General features: G+C 48.4%; 1 protein-coding gene across 5 annotated transcripts in view; it reads right to left on the bottom strand.

Moving 5' to 3' along the window:
* The window catches only part of PAX5 (paired box 5), a 265617-nt gene extending 252332 nt beyond the window's left edge, over positions 1-13285 (bottom strand). For 3 of the 5 annotated variants that reach the window (XM_077345566.1, XM_077345567.1, XM_077345568.1), the window contains exons 1-2: positions 12586-13285; positions 5260-5425 (exon numbers count right to left, since the gene is read on the bottom strand). In XM_077345566.1, coding sequence (XP_077201681.1) covers positions 5260-5425; positions 12586-12628 — 209 coding nt within the window. In that variant the 5' untranslated portion in view covers positions 12629-13285. The remainder of the gene's footprint in view (positions 1-5259; positions 5426-12585) is intronic. The other 2 variants (XM_077345569.1, XM_077345570.1) reach the window with 2 other exon arrangements.
* Positions 13286-18833: the final 5548 nt, after the last annotated feature.

Raw genomic sequence — 18833 nt, 5'->3', positions numbered from 1 at the left:
CTCTCCAGTAAACTATGAGAAGTTTTACAGGTACACTCTAAGCCAGGATTTCAATTGGAAAGATTTTAGCACACGCTTAATACACCAATCAAACACGATATATTTAGGAGTATTTAATTTTGCCCTAATTCTTTGAGAAGAGGGTAGATTATATATTATTTTTGGATTTAACAAGTATGACATATGATTCTCATGGTAGCAAGATGATAGAAGTGATGTTAATATAAAGAAATTCAACTGAAATGTATTTATTACACAGTAATGGCAACAGTAATTTTTTTTAAAAAATCCACCAGCATCAGGGTTTTTTGGTTTGGAACATATCCACTTTGCATTAAATTACTGTAAGGGCTTGCCATGTTTTTCAAACTGAATGTCAGGTAAAATAATACAATTTTTAAAAGTGCAGTTAATTCATTCTTTTATTTATGGTGATTGACCAGCATCAAAACATAGGGGAAAGGTGCAGTTAATGCAAATTGTTAACTCCTTCTTGCAAGGTTTTTTTTCCTTAACATGCTAATTATGCAAAAACGTTTTCAGGAAGTAAAAATTAATTATTTCCTTGTGTCTCAAATGCTGCCTTTATTTATGCAAATAGCTCTACTAGTTTATCAGTTCACTGTATTTAAACACCATTCTCATAAGTAAGCAATTGTAATTTACTAATGAGAACAGTAAGTAGACTCCACCAAGCATTTTCTGCTACATGGGCATAAATAAAATGAATGCGGGTATATTATAGGAATTATTTGGCAATAAAATGCGCCCTTTGGACTCAACGCTCTGCTGTTTTGAACTAAATCAGGCACCATCTGAGGTCATGACAACAAACCTGTATAATCTCAACTGAGAAATCAAACAAGGGAAATAAAGGTGTGCGTATATCGTGCTGGGTGTCAGTTCTGTGTGGTTAATGGTTCTTCTGTCATTATAATTTGTCTGTACAGAAGGCATATATTCATGTTACATTCAATTAGGACAAATTTCTAATTTGTTTTTGATGTGAGGAAATCACCATCAGTTTTCTGGACCCAGCATCTGACTGTGTTTCAGCATCCCAACGTGTTTTTTTTTTTAATTGCACAATCATTTCTAAACAAAATCTCTTGTTAGAGCCCAGTATCTTGTTAAACTAGAAAATGTCAAAATGCTATCCTAGAACCAATGGCATCAAAGATAATTTTGCAACAGAATGTAATAGGACATTGCTCACTTTTTCACTGCTGTATTTCTAGGCCAGTTTTCTTCTAAAAACTTAGACAGGGTATCTCCTGTTCTCATAGGATTTTGGAAAAAATGGCTTGCTGTTCTATTCAGGCTTGTTTCAGGAAACCTTAATTTCAGAGCAAGACAAGCTCTGTTAGAGATTAGCCTTTCCGTTAGAGATATTGTACCCGAGCCGAAAGAGTAGAGACTCAGGGCTTGACCTCTTCTAAAGTATTTGTGATCCTTCATTCATTCACCTGTTTCATTGACAGTCTGCTAATGGATGGTGCATGTTAATATTGCAAAAACAATTCACAGAACATATAGTTGTTGAAAGGCCTTTGTGAAACAAATGTCCTGTTTGATGAATCTCAACTGAGATATGGTACAGAACATAAATTTAAGTCAGTTTATTCCCATGAAAACCAACGGAAGGATTCAGTCCAAGAACATAAATCGTAATCAGCTTAAGAATCAAGCTTTCATTTGTTTATAAACCAGGTCTTTACCAATTGAAAGGTTTTGTGAAAGCTTCCTTGTTTTGATATTTTAATACAAAACAGCTAATCTTCATGTGTTTTCGTCGTCAGTAACTAAATACTGTATCCTGGTTTCTTGACAATTTCTGTGCTATAAAGGAAGGCCCAATGCATGATCAAGGAACTTCTTATAATAATAGTAATATTACATATATATAAAGGTTCAAGCTAATTCAAAAGCCCTTCATATACATTATACTGATGTCATCTTTACCACATTCTTACAAAGTGGGTCTGTATTGTTAGTGAAGAGAGTGGTGTGCATAAGGCAGCCATCCGAGATCATGGTTAAAGCAAGCTTCGGACCAGAAACTTCCAGGTTCACCTATTCTCCAGCCTCCTGATACTAGGGCATCTATCAACATGGTTCTATGTCATTCATCTTTGAAAATGTGAATAAACAGGATTTTACATCAGGCCAGCTATTAGGTCTAATAAATACCTCAGCAAAAAAAAAAGAGAGCGAGAGACAAGGGTGAAAGATGTTCCAATATATTTTATAATAGTTATTACTCACACTACCAGAATACCCTAATTTGAAAACACCTATCAGACAACACAAGGCAACAAACTGTGCTACAAACTGCAATTTTGTATAGACTGCCCTCATATTTAATATTAATCCAAAGAGACTAGTTCCCAGAATGCAATGTTCAATTTTGAATGGAAGTATCCATATTGAGCTCTATATTTGGGATGAGGGCCAGCCAGCGAATCTAGATCCTGTTTTGGTCACTAGAAACTCCATCAAGAAAGGCAACATTGTTCACATCAAGTCAAAACCACTATCTGCCGGGTTCATAACCAGGCTGGCTCAGAAACAGCGTATTGGTCAGAGACAATAGTTGATACTTATTTCTCTGGATGACCCACAGTAGTTGCTCAGTCTTCTATGCCAATGTTTTAAATTAAGAAATATTGACTCCAGAATTTGTAATCGAGTTTATTTTACATGTGGGATCACGTTATATTTTTATCCCCTCAAACACACACACCAGAAAGAGAGAGAGCTCCAATTACAGTGACATTTTACCAACTGTAATTATTAGTTATGAAAATAATGAGCTATGAAATTCCAATTTATTGTTGACAACTTAAATGACAAAGCTCCGGAGCTCAAATCTTAGCTCCACAGTAACGCAAATATATCTAGTGACAAATCTATTCGGAAACAGTAAAAACTGTTTGATGTTCTCTCTGATAGGTAAATGAGTTGCCTGTTTATTAGTTTTATTCAATGATACTAATAGAAATGGTTAGCTAGTCTCTGAATTGGAAAGGGGTGGGGGAGGGAAATGTCAGCAACCTGACTGCTGCCGTTCATATTCCTCATTAAGAAACATCACTCAAATATATTACACAAAAATTATAATGGCTTCTGGTAGGCTTTCAAAACTAGTTCTAGTTGCACTGTTCTAATAGTATTGATATTTATGGCAGCATTTTTTCCTGAGTTCATCACTCTGTCTTCTTCAGGAAATAATAAATGCCTGAGAATGTTTAAACCTACAGCTAGAGTAGTCCTGCTAACATTCAGGTGAACAATTTCAAAATAAACAGTTTTAGGCTAGAACCGTAACTTGTTGCCTTGATATTTCCACACACAACAGTAGAAAATCATGGGAGATTCCCTTTAGTCTGTTGAAATGCATTTAAGACAGCATCGATATAAGACAGCAAGGGTCTTTCTTACAAGGACATCCTACTATTTCACCCCATGACTGACTCTCAGCTTCTAAAACAACGTCCAAAGTAAGGACAAAGAAAAGATTCGGCAGCATTGGGTATTATGCAGAGCCATTTGATTCAGCGAAGGTTTCGCAACACTCAAAAAAACCTGTAGAATTTGTACCCTTTGTCAAGAAACCATATGCAACGGTGTGGAAAGAATGCCCTTTAAAAAGGAGCCTTGATTTATCAAAATTACATTTTATGGAAGTTTTATTCTAATTAGTATGAAACTGCATAACTTTCCAAGGGAAAAGGTTCTGTTTGCAGAACATTAGCTTTCCAATTACAGTTTACAACTATGATATTACAGGCTTTTTAAAAAGGATATTAAAAATACAGGAGAGGTGGTAGTTAAGATGACATTTAATATGAATATATGCTGGTGAAGCAGAGTTGATCAAAACCTAGCCTGGCGTGTATGCATGTTTACTCAGAAGTAAATCCCATTCTGTCCAAGAAGATTTTCTCCCATGTCAGTGTGCATGCAACTGCATCCCACATTAATCGCTAGTTCTCACAAAAACTGTTGAAACCACAGCCTTATATTAGTAGGGTGGCGGGAATGAAAGAGCTAACAGAAAATAAAATAACCTGCCGTAAGTCAGATTTTTCCCAATACATTGGGCACATGGAAGAGAAAAAAGGACCCTGTAGCAAATTAAATACTAACAGCTTTTATGTAGCATAAGCTTCCTATGTATTGGGAGGGGGGGGTCTTAAATACCATGGAAAGCAGAGCAATAGGTAAATCCTATTCTGCATTCAAAAGAGCCAGGCTAATAATTGTGATCCTCTGTCCACTTAAATCAGCTGGATGTATCTGATCAGTTTATTTCAATGAAAGGAAAACTTTGAAAATGAATGCTTTCACCCATGCTGAATAATGCTATTTCAGTCCACTTTAGCAACCATTTGCCAGTGGGTTTTGCCATTTCACACAGTTAAATCCAGTTGCAAAATGCACTGGAAGTGTGTTATTTACTGTGTGTGGAAGGACAGTTTATGCTCCAAAACACAGTATGCCCCTAAATCACACTACTTGTCAGCCTCAGTCAAATTATATTTTAAACTGCAGAGGGAGAGAAAAATGAAAATGCGTACTTTTTAACAGCATCGTGCTATTGTTTATAGAATCTCTACTGTGAACAAACTTAAATTAAAAAAAATTAAGAACAATCTCTTCTTGCAAATTCACTTCATTGCGTAAACAAAGCACACTTCCAACTGCATTATTTTTGCTATGTTCAGAAAGGAAAATATGGCCATGATTTAGGGGTTTTAACTCACTGGTTTCAATTGGATTAAAACGCCGCTGACTTTTCCGGGTTGTGGTATATATATCCCAAAAAGTGTTGCACTAGATTTGGTTAGCTCTCTTAAAATAGAGATTTTATAACAATGACTGTAAATGCTCAAGTAGAGTGGTTCTTAGACAACAAAAAGGGTACCTTTCATTGAATAATCAATCACTGATTTCTGAGTTTTCTGTACTGTTATGGCTCACAGATTTGTCTGCTTAACTCAGTGGGAAGCATATCCTCCATGCCTTAAATTGACTTGAAATAACGTATTTTGATACATATCTTAGCTTTGATGAGTCGAACATGGCCTGTAGAAATAATTCTTCAAAAATTCTAATGATCATCGGAATGTCCTCTTTTTAAAACTCTGCTAAGTCTTCAGCTTATCTATTTTTTTTTTTTGCTTTTTGTAACCGAAATACAGTACCCAATATTTACTTTCTTTAAAAAAGAAGAAGTGAATTCCGGTATCTTTTTACCTGCCGAGTATTTTGCTGACGCAGCCATGGCTGACCCGGAGTTGCCTGGAGATATCACACGGTCTGACGCCTTGATGGGCAAGTTCCACAATCCTTTGGCGGACTACGTCAGGGAGCGGTCGCCCATTCACAAAAACACCCCCTAACTGATTCACTCCTCCATGTCCTGAAACATATTGGGGGGGGGGGGAGAGAAACAAAAATAAAACAAGCAGAGAGGAGGAAAAATGTCTTTGTGACTCTTTAAGAAGACACATGCAGATGTTCTTGCTCACTACCCGTTCCCCTCTACTGTCAAGCCCTGAACAACTTATCTTGACGCTGATATGAGTTTTGGCATTTCTTAAAATGCAGACTGTGGTTTGTTTGCTGAGAGAAGGGGCAATGCTATTTACTGAAGCCTAATTTGACACTGATAGCAATTTTACACTTGTATCACTCTAATTGCTTCAGTAACTATGAATACGTGGCTTGAGAATCAGGCCTGAGGTTTTGTTAAAAAAAAACTCCTCTGTTGAAAGAAATTTTAATGCCAATTTTCGTGAACATTTAGCAAAATATGAATTATATATAATTTAAGAGGAAAACTGTAAGTCAGAAGTTTGCTCACTTTTTGAAGTACTGGTTTTATGTAAATGCTGAAGGGTGCCTATATGCTATGATTATGACAATTGTCTTCAAAAATGTAGCTTATTTGACCCAAATATGGATTCTGCCAAAGCACTGGCTTTTTCCACTTTCAGGTTCACAGCTGACTTGCAAATATATTCAAGAAAGGCCCTGTATGTGCATGGAATAACTTCTGACTGGTATAATTTACAACCATCTCTGAATGAATTAGGATTCTTGTATGGGACTGAGATGGTTCACCCAGTCTTGGTACAGCAGCATTCCGGACTTCAGATTTTCCCTGGCCTCCTTAAAACAAAACATATAATCTGAAAGAGGTGCTGGCTAGATGAAGAGCAGCTAACTGGGTGAAATCAATGAGTGCAAAATATAATGCCTTGTAACCGAGTGAGAAAATACAATTAACTCTCAAATTGTTAATCATGCCAACCACTTATAAGAGAAGTAGCAATGTTGTGACCAAATAACTGCAGAATCCAGCAAAAGCAATAGACTAATCTCTGTTTACAGAGGGGCTTGAACTGCAAAGGATTCAGCTGACATATCAAACTGTCTCTGTGTTAAATCAATCGGTTACAAATAAAAGCCGCTTGTATTTAAATCCAGCCATTTCACCATGGATAAACTGTTGTCAAAGTTCACAAATATCATTTAAACTTGCCAGAACATGTAATAAATCATCATAAAATGCCAGTTGGAACCCAAACTGAGTCACCTCTCAGTTAAAATCTCTGGTATTTTTGAAGGAAGTTTTCTGTTGTTGTTCTGTTGTTGTTCTTTTTTTTTTCCAGTTGGCTATGACTCAAAACTGCTTTTACCTCAGAAATTAAGTTTGATACTTTTTTTAAAAAATTAATCCTTTTCTTTTTCAGAACTATAAAATTCCATCTTGGGTGATAAAGAAGGAAGGGGATGTTTTCTGAATTAAGAGCTAAACGTCCTATATACTTCATTATAAAGCTAGCCGCTTAGTAGATTATATAGGATTTTCAGTCATTTCTTTTCTCTTCACAAACTGTTTCCTGTACATACAAATATTGCCTGCTGACAAACCTCCAAGATTATAGATCTGTGCAAAGCAACTTTCAGCCAAGGAATTATATGCATGTAGGTCTTCATTAGCATTTCAGTGCAATATGTATTGATTTAAAATCCAAGTTAATGTTGCAACAGCCGGAAACAGGTGTGATTTATTAGTTCACTTTTCTCTATATGCTTGCTCTAGAACAGGGGTAGTCAAACTGCGGCCCTCCAGATGTCCATGGACTACAATTCCCACAAGCCCCTGCCAGCATTCGCTGGCAGGGGCTTCTGGGAATTGTAGTCCATGGACATCTGGAGGGCCGCAGTTTGACTACCCCTGCTCTAGAAGTTATGTAGCCTAGAGTTGGCGTCCTAGCTGAGACAGATAGACTGTTCAGTGAAAGTGAAGCCCTGATGAAATCAAATTTAACAGTCTTTAACCATCTACACTCATTAAAAACAAAAAGTCAGCATAAAACGACTATCAGGATCATCTCCAAATGTGAGAATGGCCAATATTTTAACAAAATGTAACTGGCCGACATGATGGAGAATCTTTAGCATCTTATTGTACAAAGACCACCAAGGCCACAAGACTCGTTAATTCTACCAATAAAACCGATTTCTCCTGGATGTCCTCACTCAAATGTTTTAATCAAAGACAGTAATGGCTGCAGGCCCATGCCCAGTTGGCCTGCTTCACCCCCACTAGTGCTAATGGGACTAGTTGTTTAAAAGACTGCAATTTGCCATCCTATACTCATGGTTGGGAATTAATGTAGTGGTGCTTGTTTCAGAGTCAACTGCAGGAAAGCAGTGCATCTATAGATGGGGAAGGGTGATAATCAGTTTGGAGTTATACATCCTGAAAGAAAGAAAGAAAGAAAGAAAGAAAGAAAGAAAGAAAGAAAGAAAGAAAGAAAGAAAGAAAGAAAGAAAGAAAGAAAGAAAGAAAGAAAGAAAGAAAGAAAGAAAGATGGCAAGTTAAATCTGTAAATGAAGTCTGAGCAAGCTGAGTTTTAGAAAAGCCTAAAACACACATAACAGAGGAATGCTGACAGGTGTAGAGCAATTGGAGCTTCCCCTCCAATTGGTCTGGACTGCAAGGAGAGCCAAGAAAAACTCTCCTAGCAAGGCCCCAAGTGGGCTGATGAACCCTGACACCCCTTTCCTTAGTAGTCTGGGTCTGTGGGTTGCTAAACCGCATTAAAATATACAGACTGAGCTAAGCCCACATCCTTCCAGAGCGTCCTGGCTGGCAGTTAAAAGGGCCTCCGGATTTATGCCATTCGTCTCTCTGGCTGGAGAAATTTATGGTACGGAAAGGGAATAACTTGCTCAAATGAAAAAGAAAACGAATGGCATCCCGTGGGGATGCCTCCTTCAGCTCAGTGTATACCTTCTCCATTATCAGACAAGACATTTTTTCCAGTGTTTTAAAGGCAAAAGGGGGAGGCTGGGGTGAGGAAGGAACCAGATCTCCTTGATAGCTTCAAAGAGCAGTCAAGCACATTGAAACGGAAGACATCAAAAGAGGACAAGGCCCTGGAAGGTCAAATCATTCATTCTCAGAACGCCTGAGCCGAGCAGGGCTGTGAAAGATAGAGCTGGTTACTTGGTACCCACAGGGTAGTCTTCTGATCTCTCCCAGCCGGCCTGAGTTTCCAGCTTGCAGAATTAAAATTCAAGGGGAGAGGGGAGCAACTTTCCAGCGTGGTGCAGGATTAATTCAGTACTGATAGGGAAAACTGCTGCAAAGTAAGACTGATAGGAAATAAAGTGCATGTGAGTGTTAAAGCCTAGAGTGGACATAGAATGCCAGCGTACACACTCTCAAGCCACACGCTTTATAGATTTGTAAAAGCAGGTGCATTACTTATGTGTATGCACACAGGAGTGGAAGACTACCTTGTCTACCAGACTCCACATGTGGGAAGAGAGAAAGCCATCCAAGCCAACAAGAAACTGTTGTGGTTTAAAGAGGGGCAGAGGGAGTTCTCTTTGGACAGAAAATGTGGTTGTTCTTGTTTTTTAAATATTCCTAATGGGCAGATATTTTGTCTGCTGTTAAGTAGAACTCCTGACTGTAACTTCAGGCACAAACCTAACACATTTCATTGCCACAGCAGCTGTGTTGTTTTTTTTTTAAGTAAATAAGACCAGGCCCCTTTGAAATGTATGCCCAGTATCTTTGGCTTCTGCATGTTTGTTTGTTTTCTGTGATACCGCCAAGCCTTAATTCAAATGTCTGTCCAGCTTCTCTCCTCAGCTTTTTCTGACACGGTTGTAAAGGGAATTGTTTGCATTTTTAGCTCGTTTTTGGTTACACCTCGAATCTCATCCAGAATTCGGCATCTAAATGTCCTCCTGGCATTATAAGAAACAGCTGACTCAGCATTTTAGGGGGTGGGAAGCAGGCCCATATCCCACACATTAGTCCACACTTTACACAGCAGGTGAGTGGCACTGAGATTTTCTTCTTGGAAGCTCAGCATTTGCATGACCATTCCAGAGATGGTTGGATGGAAATGTCAATTAAACAGGAAAAAAAATGTTCCCCCCCCCCGCCCCAGGTCTCCAAAATCTAACTTTTCTTCGGTGCACCTTTAATGACAGTGGGTCAGGCATCGAAGGCATCAACAAAGAACCAAAACAGGCTTTTTTTTAAATTAAAAAAAAAACTGCATGAAAGGAGAGGAGTTAAACCAAGACCAAAGTTTTCTTTACACAGTGAACCTTAAGAGAAATTGACCAGTTTTTAATCTTGTGGGGGTTTTGTTAACTTTAAGTAGTGGGAAGATCCTTTCTCCCCCTCTGCCCAGCTCTGTCATGCTAATTAAGAAGCCAGGTCAACACTGGCTAATTCAGTAACTAACTCCAGCGTGCAAAAACCCTATTTAACCCTCGCTCCCAAATGACCAGCTTCAAAAAAAGAAGCACCTAATTACTTCTGAGTAATTACAATGAAAAATTAAGTCAGAGGTAGACAAAATACACAGGAAAATGCGCGTGGGGGGGGTGTTCTTACTCCCTTCTGGTCTTCTCCTCACCTGTAAAGGTCTAGTTTTAATGGCATGGAAATGTTCCCACACTCTGACGCGGTGCATGAAGGGTCTCTCCTCCCTGCCTGGATGTTTTGACGCAGCTGATATGAGACAGGGAGGGAATGTTTCGGGGGGGGGGGTTTTCCTCAGATCAAAATGCAGACGGGTTGTAGAGAACATCCATAAAGTCTTCCAAGCAATGACCAGCCGCTTTTTCCAAAGGCGATTTCAACCTGGCCGTGTTTATTGGCTGCTGTAGTTGCAATGGACGACTTTGGGGAGTGTTTTTTCTATTTGTATTTACAGAAAGTTCTCTTATTTCGAGTTTTAAAGGGCCGCTCTGGTTCAGAGTGCTGCTAAAACTGGATTAGGGTTTTTTTTTTGGGGGGGGGGGGAGAGAGAAACCTGGCTCTTTGTGTGCTGCTTTAGAATCAAACCTATGCCTAGTGGCCAGAAATTCAGCTTTCCTGGTCAAGCGGAGGAAACGTAGCATTACCGAAGGGGTTGCTTGCTCGATGGGGCTAGATGGATGCACGTCTTTAAAAACAAAATGCTTTTCTGGGTGAAGACATGGGGGAAGCCCTCTCTCCCTTCCCCTGGACACACCGGCACAAGCACACCGAGATGGACAACAACTGCTTTTCTTCTTTCTTGTTCTTTCCGCGCAGCTCCATAAATAAAATTAGCAAGGGGAAAGAGAAGAAGGAAGGCACCCGGGATGGCTGTCCTTCCCCCATCCAGTTTCCCGGTTTGTTTTTCGTTGTTGTCAAATTCTCGCGGCAAAATATCGATTTATAATTATTTAGGTTAATGGAGGGAGCCCCCGGTCCCTTGGTAGCTTCCCCGCACATGGTCGCTTGTCAAATTAGCACAAAGGCAAGCCCAAGAATCAGGGGGGAAGCAGGACTTGTTTCCGGTGTCCTTTCTTTCCCCCTTTCTTTCCCAGTGCAGGGGGCTGATCTAAAGTTTATTTCCAAAATTATATGTGTATAATAATGGGTATTCTCTCTTTGTCGTCCGTCCGTCCCCCGCCCAAGAAATATTCAGCTGTAATTTGTGCCATAATGCTCTTTCAGTCAAATGGATGATCCTTGCAATACTTCCCAGGGAATTTGCTCTCCTGTCGTGCTGTGTGTGATCTAGAGTGAAAATGTCTCATAAGGTAAGATGGGATAGATAGATAGATAGATAGATAGATAGATAGATAGATAGATAGATAGATAGATAGATAGATAGATAGATAGATAGATAGATAGATAGATAGATAGATAGATAGATAGATAGATAGATAGATAGATAGATAGATAGATAGCCTTTTTATTTGGCCAAAAAGAGCAGCCGTCTTGCTTAAAGGGGCTGCGATGCGAGAGGGAAATACGATTCGTTCTACCCAATATTTCCTTGAAATCTCTGGATCTAATCCACCCTTTAACTCACCATGAGAGAAGCTGTCATTTCACATAACATTGTGCTAATGGATAAATCTCCTCCAGCCCTCTCAAGCACAACAAATCTCATGCAAACACATTACACGCCGCCGGTTAACTTAAACAAAGTGCCGAAGTTTTTAAGGGCCTTTTAAACGTTGTGCCCCATCCGGACTTCCGATCCCTGCAGCCGGGTTTTGTCTCCTTTTTAATTTCAAAGGGTGATAAGAATAAAAGGAACCCACATTCCCCATTCATGAAGCCTGGGTTTCTTTTTAGAAGGTACGTTCTTTTTAGAGGGGATGTTTAGGAAAGAGCAGCCCACCCCAGAGACTCGACTTTCTCCCCTATAACTTTTAAATATAGTTTTCTGTCGAAGGGAGAGGGGAGGGGTGAGAATTGTCTTAAAGATGATTTTTAAAAACGTTCAAATTTACGGGTTTTTTTTTTAAGAATATATTTCTCTTTCCTTCTCCCTACCCCCCTCCAACCGATATTTAGGTTTAGGGCTTCTCTCTTTTTTTTAAAGTCAACCTGGGCAGCCCTGAACTTTGCAACACACACAAAGGAAAGGGTGGGAGGAGGAGAAGAGCCCGGGGTTAGTAGTCAAAAAGAGGCATAAGGCTCCCCCCCCCTCCCTCCCTCCGGAGGGCACCTTCCTCGAAAATGGGATTGGCCGGGTCGGTCAATGGTCCCGAATCCCGTGCCCGGCAAGGGTGCCACAAAGGCGAGGGGCGCTTCTTTCGGCCAAGTGCGTGCGCCGCTCCCAGAGCCTGAGCTGCGGGCTCCGCGCGGCTTGCAGGTTTCAGAGCCGGGGCTGCTGCTCTTCCTGCGTCTTCGTCCGCCCGCAATTCGTGCAGATCTGGAGCGGGAGCGGCGTCCCTGGCGAAGGAGAGCCCCCTTCGGCCGCCCGTCCAGGAGAGCGCCCCCCGGCCCGGCCCTTCCTGCCGGTTCTGCCTCTTCTCCGGCCCTGCGGGGCTGGGTCGGAGGGCCGGCACTGGCAGCGCACAGACCCCGAACTCGGCAAGCGCCCCGAGGGAGCCCGGCTCCGGCCGCCTTGCTGGCGCTGCCCCCAATCCGCTGGCGGCCAAATGATGATGATTATTATTTTAAATGCCCCCCCCCCGCCAGCCTCCCCCTGCCCGTGCCGGCCTGCTGGGCCCCCGCGCGAGAGGAGAGGGCGCCCCGCCGCCTCTACTTACGATGCATCGCTGCAAACGGGTCGTGCTTACAGTGTATTTCCATCGGGGCTGGCGGCGCGGCGGCGCGGACGACGGCCGGGCCACACTAAACTCCCTGCGACTCCCCGGCGGCGGCGGCGGCGGCGGCGGCTTCTGGGCGGACGGGCCTGGGGCTGGGCAAGCGTCGCTCTTCGGGACGGGCGGATGGGGGCCAAGCGCACGGACGCCCCGCCGGCCCCGCACTCCAGGCTCCGCGAAAGCCAGCGATCCTCGAGGCCGTTAATCCCGCGGGGGGCGAGAGGGCTGGCGGCGGCGCTGCTGCTGCTGCTGCCCGGGGCTGCCTCCTCCCTCCCTCCCTCCGGCCCGCCCGCCCGCCCCCTCGAGCGTCTCCGGCGCGCTTCCCAAGCGCTGGCGGCGGCGGTGTTGGCGGCGCGGCGATCCCGTTCCGGGGAGGCGAAGAGGCGGCCAGCAGGTGCGCCGATCCACGTTGCCAGGCGGGTCCTGCGGGCGGGCGGGCGGGCTGGTGGCGGTGGCGCCTCGCCTCCTTCCCTCTTCGTCGGCTGCCCTCCCTGGCGGGCTCCCGGGGTGAGTCTTTTGTCTGCGGCGGGCGGTGCGCCGGGGGCCCTCTCCGTTCTCCCCCCGCCCAGCAACGGGGGTCTCCGGGCCGGAGGGCTGGTGTGCGGCGGGCGGGCGCCTTCTCGGCGGGGCCGTCGAGCGGGCGGGCGGGCGGGCGGGCGGGCTGGGCGCGGGTCGGGCCCCCGTCGGGGCTGGCGTCGGGTGCGGGGCGCCCTCAGGGCGGCGGCGGCAGAAGTTGGCGGGAAGTTGCGCTTGGAGAGGCGCCAGAGGAGCAGCGGCGGCGGCGGCGGCGGCGGCAGCACGAGCCAGCCAGCGGCATCCCCGCCGCGCGCCAGAGAGCCAGGCAGAGAGAGCGCCGCGAGGGGAGGGAGAGGCGTGTTTTGCTCGTGGCGCGCGCCACGCGTCCCGCCTCACGCGCTCCTCGCCCCCACCCTTCCTTTTCTTCCGAGCGCGGGCGCGCGCGCAGGAAACTTTGCCGCGCTCCTCCCGCGCGGCGCTCCCGGGGTCGAGGGGGTGGGCGCGCGCGCGCGGAGAGGAAGCCTCGGGCAGTGTGGTGGCCGGCCGGCTGGCTGGTCCGCCTCTGTGAGCGGCTGCGCGCCTGCGCCTAGGTGTCCACCTGGCCGGCTCCCCTCCCTTGCGCGAGGGAGGTGCGAGCCGGATCCCCCCCCCACACACACACACACACACACACACAAACGCGCGCGCGTACAATCCGGGGGCTCAAGCGCCGGGCGCCTTCCCCACTGGGCCAGCCCGGCGCCCTCGCTCCCGGCCGGCTTTCAGGACCCCGCTCCGTGTGGACAGCGGCCGCGGGGGCTCCAGCCTGCGGGCGAGCCGCGAGGCGGCGGGTGGGCAGCGCTGCAGGCGGGGGGCCGCCGGGCTGGCCCGTCACTCAGCCCCGCGGCCTCCAATCAGAAAAGTTAAGTTACGGCCCGGCGCGCATTGGCTGAGGGACCCGGGAGGGGGGGTCCGGGCAGGGGGAGGGGGCGGCGCCCGAGTGGCCCGCGGCGGAGCCTTGGGAAGGGCCGGGGGCGGGGCCACGCCTGGGGGGGAGGGAGGGAGGGAGGGGGCTGTTCATTGACAAACGGGCGGGGGGGGCGAGCCTGGGCCGAGTGGCCGCGGAAGGGCATCCGAGGGCAGCCCGGCCGCCCCAGCCTGGCTCGCTGGCGAAACCGAAGGCAGAGCTGGCGGCCGGCCGAGCGGGGAAGGCGGCCGCCCGGCGGCTTGATTGGTTTGGGTGCCCCAGAAGGGTCGCACCCGGAAGCCGCCAAGCCTCCCTCAGGCCCGGAAAGAGAGGGGGGGGAGAGACTTGGCTTTGTATTCCTGTGGCCAAAAGGCACAGGGAGCTGCGGGGCGGGGGGGATGGAAATGGGGGTGAGCAGGACCCCTTTTCCGGAGGATGGGCCAGAGAAGAGGGAAGGGCCGGCGGCGCCTGGGCACGGGGAGCGGGTGTCTCCCCGCCCCCTCCCTCTTTACCGAACCTCGCCCAGAAGGCCTCCCCGAGGAGCTTGCGCGGATCCCCCTGCGTGCATTCAGCCCAGGGGGGCGCCTGAATGTGGGCAGCCAGCAGGCCTTCCGCTGATGGGACGTGGGGCGCCTCCTGCACGGGTGTCCCAGAGGCGCTCCCCTCGCCTGTGCCGCAGAGACACGGGAAGAGGAGACGCGCGTGCACACGTGCGGGGCCAAGAGGCGTGTAGGCCGGTCCCTTTGCGCGAGGGCGAGCGGAGGTTTTCCCAGGCTCCGTTCGGATCCCCACCGAACCGAGGCCTGGCAAGGTCTCCCGATCAGCGGGCCCTGGAGAGCAGAGGGAGGGGGGGTCTGGCAGGAAGGGGACCTGGGGGGGGGCTTGCCCCAGAGGTCCGGCGGGGCCTGCGGGGAGCTTCGCCCAGAGACGCCGCCGCCGCCGCCTCTCTCTCCCCCGGCCAAGTCCGACCTCATCGATTTTGCCATTGAACTCCCATGAACCGCCGGGGAAGCCCGCCTGGCCCTGGAGGCTCGGTCGCTGCAGCCGGCCAGGGGGGCGCGACAGGCCGCGGCTCCAGAGGGGCGATTCCCGGGCTCCGTCCGTAGTCGTGGCCAGCAAGAAAACAAGCTTCGCAGACGAGCAGGACGACGGGGCCCTGGCTGCCAAAGGAGACGGAGCTGCGCGGTCTTCCTCCCCAGCACAAGGGCCTTCTCCAGCCGCCGACGCCGAGCCCGGCTGCCCGGCTACCCGCCCGCCCTGGGCTTTGGAGAACCACGCGAGCCTCCCCGTACAACTCCCCGCCTGGCCAACTTAAGCTGGGGCGGGTAAAAAGAGCAAGTTACAGTGTGCTCTCAATGGGCATGGGGATCGCCAGTAAATCTGTGATCTACCCCGAAATTCAGGGGGGACATGTACGAGGGGGAGTGGGAAAGAGCGGGATGAAAAAGCCGTGTACTTGCGGCGACCCATATATATTGCTTCTCCCTCAAACGTCCCCAAGATCCGTAACCGGCACGTTTTAAAGCCCCTTCCGCTGCGATTAACCCCATTCGCCTCCAAACGCTACGATGGACCCTGCAGTTTTGCCTACGGGGATAACGTGCGGTGCTGCGTGTGCAAGAGAGCGCGTGGGGACCCAGGTCTGAACGAAAAGCCACGCACAATAAAGACACACGCAATAATACGTGGTCGCTAACGCAACCGCAGTGCTGCGGCCTGAACAGCCCCTGCCTCCTATTTCCACCTGCACAGAGGCCGAAAGCCACGCATCTGATCCAGCGTCCAGGTGGGCCTGTGGGAACTCATCTTGCGCGTAGCTTTCAGGGGAAGACCTTTGCGAGCCTTGAAAGAACTGCGTGGGATCCTACGCTGAGCCTAGGCGCCTCGCGTGCCTGCAGAGCGGCCCAGCTGTGCGGAATCCGCAGTCACACGCCAATGGGGTCCTCGAGCGTTTACACCCCTCGGCTTCCCAGCGCGACATGTCAATTTCAGTCCCGGGAGAAGCGCGCGCGAGGCCCTGGCCGCGCACTCTTCACACGCACGCGCGCTCCCCGCGACCGCGACGTTGCAGCCCTCGGAGTCCACTGGGCCCGGGCTGGCTGGGAACCTTCTCCGGGCCCTGAAGGTGTGGGCGCAGCCGTCTGTCTTGCTCGCCCTCGGCAGTCAGGCAGTGACTATCGGCGAAGCCCGCGTCTGCCTCGCTTTTGGCAGCCCTGAGAGAAGGCCCGGGCTGGCTCTTCGGGCCCTTTCGGTGGGCAGCCCACCTCTGAGCCTGGAGGGCCGGGGATGGGAGGGAAGTGGTTCGCATTCCTCCGGGGGTGGGAAGCCAGCTTGTCCCGGTCCCGACGACGGCCGCCTTCGTGGGGCATTGCAAGAGGCGCGGCTGCCTGCTTGGTTCCTTCCAACTCGAGGGGCTGCAGCTTGAGGCGGGCGGGGAGGCTGACGGGGAAAGCACAAGAGCCCTTCGAGCCGGACGCTGCCTGGGGCTGCCTTCCCTCCCGCCGAGGGCGGCCCAGGGCAAGGCCCGAGGCAGGCGGCTGGCGCTGGCAGAAGGCGAGAGGCAGGACGAGCGGGAGGTTCGGCCTGGCCAGGGGAGATCGGGGGCGAGGGGCGTCCTTGCTTACCCCACACCCGACAGGCCCCGTTTCCGAGTGTCCCCGCGGGCTGCATCGGCTGCCAAAAGGAAAGGGTCGGGATTTCCAAGCGGGGCGTCATTACCCTGAGATCCTGAAGGCCAAGATGGCAGAAATCGCGGCCAAGTCTGCCTGTCGGGGAAGAAGGGAGTTTCAGGGAAATGTGAGGGGGGGGCACTGTAGGGCGCCGATTGAGCCCCACGGTGAGTCTTCCTTTGCTTGCTTAGTCCAGCCCGGGGAGATGAACTCCGAAAGAAACCGAAAGCTCATCCCCTTCCCTAGATTATTTATTATTATTATTTCATCCATTTCAGAAGGCTGGGGCTCCAAAGGCAGGCAGAGAAGCTGGTAGAGTGAAGGAGGGAGCCAAGGCAGGTTTCCTCCGGAGTAAATCCCACCCTGTCCTTCCAGGGCAACCCTAGTGTGTTTAGAATTGCAGCGAGAGAAGTCTGGGCCTCTTGAGACAGTAAGAAGGAGAGAACTGTTTTGTTTATGACGCACGTACCTGCAAATAGAAAACGGGTGTCTTAGCACCCCCTGAGGAGCTAGCTTATTCCATGCAGAAAGAGTCTTCCGTTGAGAGGGAAGCCTCCTTGCCCTACAGTCTGAAGCAGAGCTGGCCAGAAGCCGTGTCAAGCAGGGGGCTGGACAGACCCAGCCATTTAGGGGTGTGGGAGCTGCGTCCTCTTCCTGAGCCAACAATGCTCTAGGGGCAGATCCTTTCAGGGATGAGCTAGCAGTCTTTGAGCCAACACCGGTTTGTTTGGTTAGGGAGGATTTCAGTGGGAAAGGAAAACCCTCCATTGATAGGTCACCAGCAGTCTGGAGAAGGAAGGAGGAGGGAGGGAGGGAAGGAGAGAGCGAGAGAGAGAATGGCAGAGGGACAAGATGTTGGCATAGGCGAGTGTTTGCAGTGTGGATCCCTCTCCAAAGAGACTGGAGGGGCCCTCTCTGCTCCAGGCAGAACTGCTTTGAAGCCCACTGCCCTGTTGCCTGATTTCCATGGGAGTGGGGAAAGATCGAGGGAAGGGAGCTGGAGATTCCAAGTGCAACAATACATTCAAGAGGATTTCCCACATAGGCATACGCACAAAAGGTATTGCTGGATTCCACAGGGGGTCCTTTAAAAAATCTATACAAGAAGAAGAAGAAGAAGAAGAAGAAGAAGAAGAAGAAGAAGAAGAAGAAGAAGAAGAAGAAGAAGAAGAAGAAGAAGAAGAAGAAGAAGAAGAAGAAGAAGAAGAAGAAGAAGAATCACTTTCCCTTCCTCTCCCCACAACAGGCAGCCTGTGAGGTAGCTAAGGCTGAGAGAGCTCTGACAGAACTGCTCTGCAAGAACAGCTTTAAGAGGACTGGGATTTGCCCAAGGTCACCCAGCTGGCTGCCTATGGAGGACTGGGGAATCAGACCCAGCTCTCCAGATTAAAGGCTGACGCTCTGAACCACAACACCAAACTGGTATAATTTGCTGAGGTTCTTGAATGCATCACAGTGTAGATTTTGTTCATTTTTCTTTTAAAGCCAAGATGTAGAAGCCTGAGGGATGCTTCAGTCCCATGTGTCCAAAGCCATAACTAAAGCCCCCTCCTACCGCTAGGTCCATGTTTATTTGGCCTTGGGGCAAGCCCACCTCATGCCTGGCTATTCAGAGGCACAAAAGGTTGGAGTTTTGGGCTGCATAAGGGTGTTCCTTGGAGGAGCTCCTCTTTCTCAGCTCCCTGGAGATTATCAACAATTAGATGGACCTACCTAATACAGGTGAAAGGCATGAACCTAAAAAAAAAAAACTATGTTGAGTTGACATGGCTGGAAAAGATTTGTGGATTTTTTAATGATTAGAATGTTCTGGAAAGGCACTGTGAAGTGTGTTTTCTTTGTTCTTTTTAGTCCCATCATGAATCTATCTAAGAACCCTCTTCCCACCTTTTCCCCAAGCAGGGGCACCACTGGATGGAAAGGTAAACGGATTTATTTGGGGAGGGGATCTGACACAGCAAAGTACAGTGCATTTCTTGAGTCCAGTTTTGAAACTTCATATGATTACAGGTCAGTAATGCAGCCCCTTTGGAAGGGAAGTTTTGCTGGTGAGGAAGGAA

Source organism: Paroedura picta, chromosome 7, assembly GCF_049243985.1.
Source record: "Paroedura picta isolate Pp20150507F chromosome 7, Ppicta_v3.0, whole genome shotgun sequence".
NCBI classification, from domain to species: domain Eukaryota; kingdom Metazoa; phylum Chordata; class Lepidosauria; order Squamata; family Gekkonidae; genus Paroedura; species Paroedura picta.
Note: the sequence above shows the minus strand (reverse complement) of the source record. Positions and strands in the feature narration are given on the sequence as shown.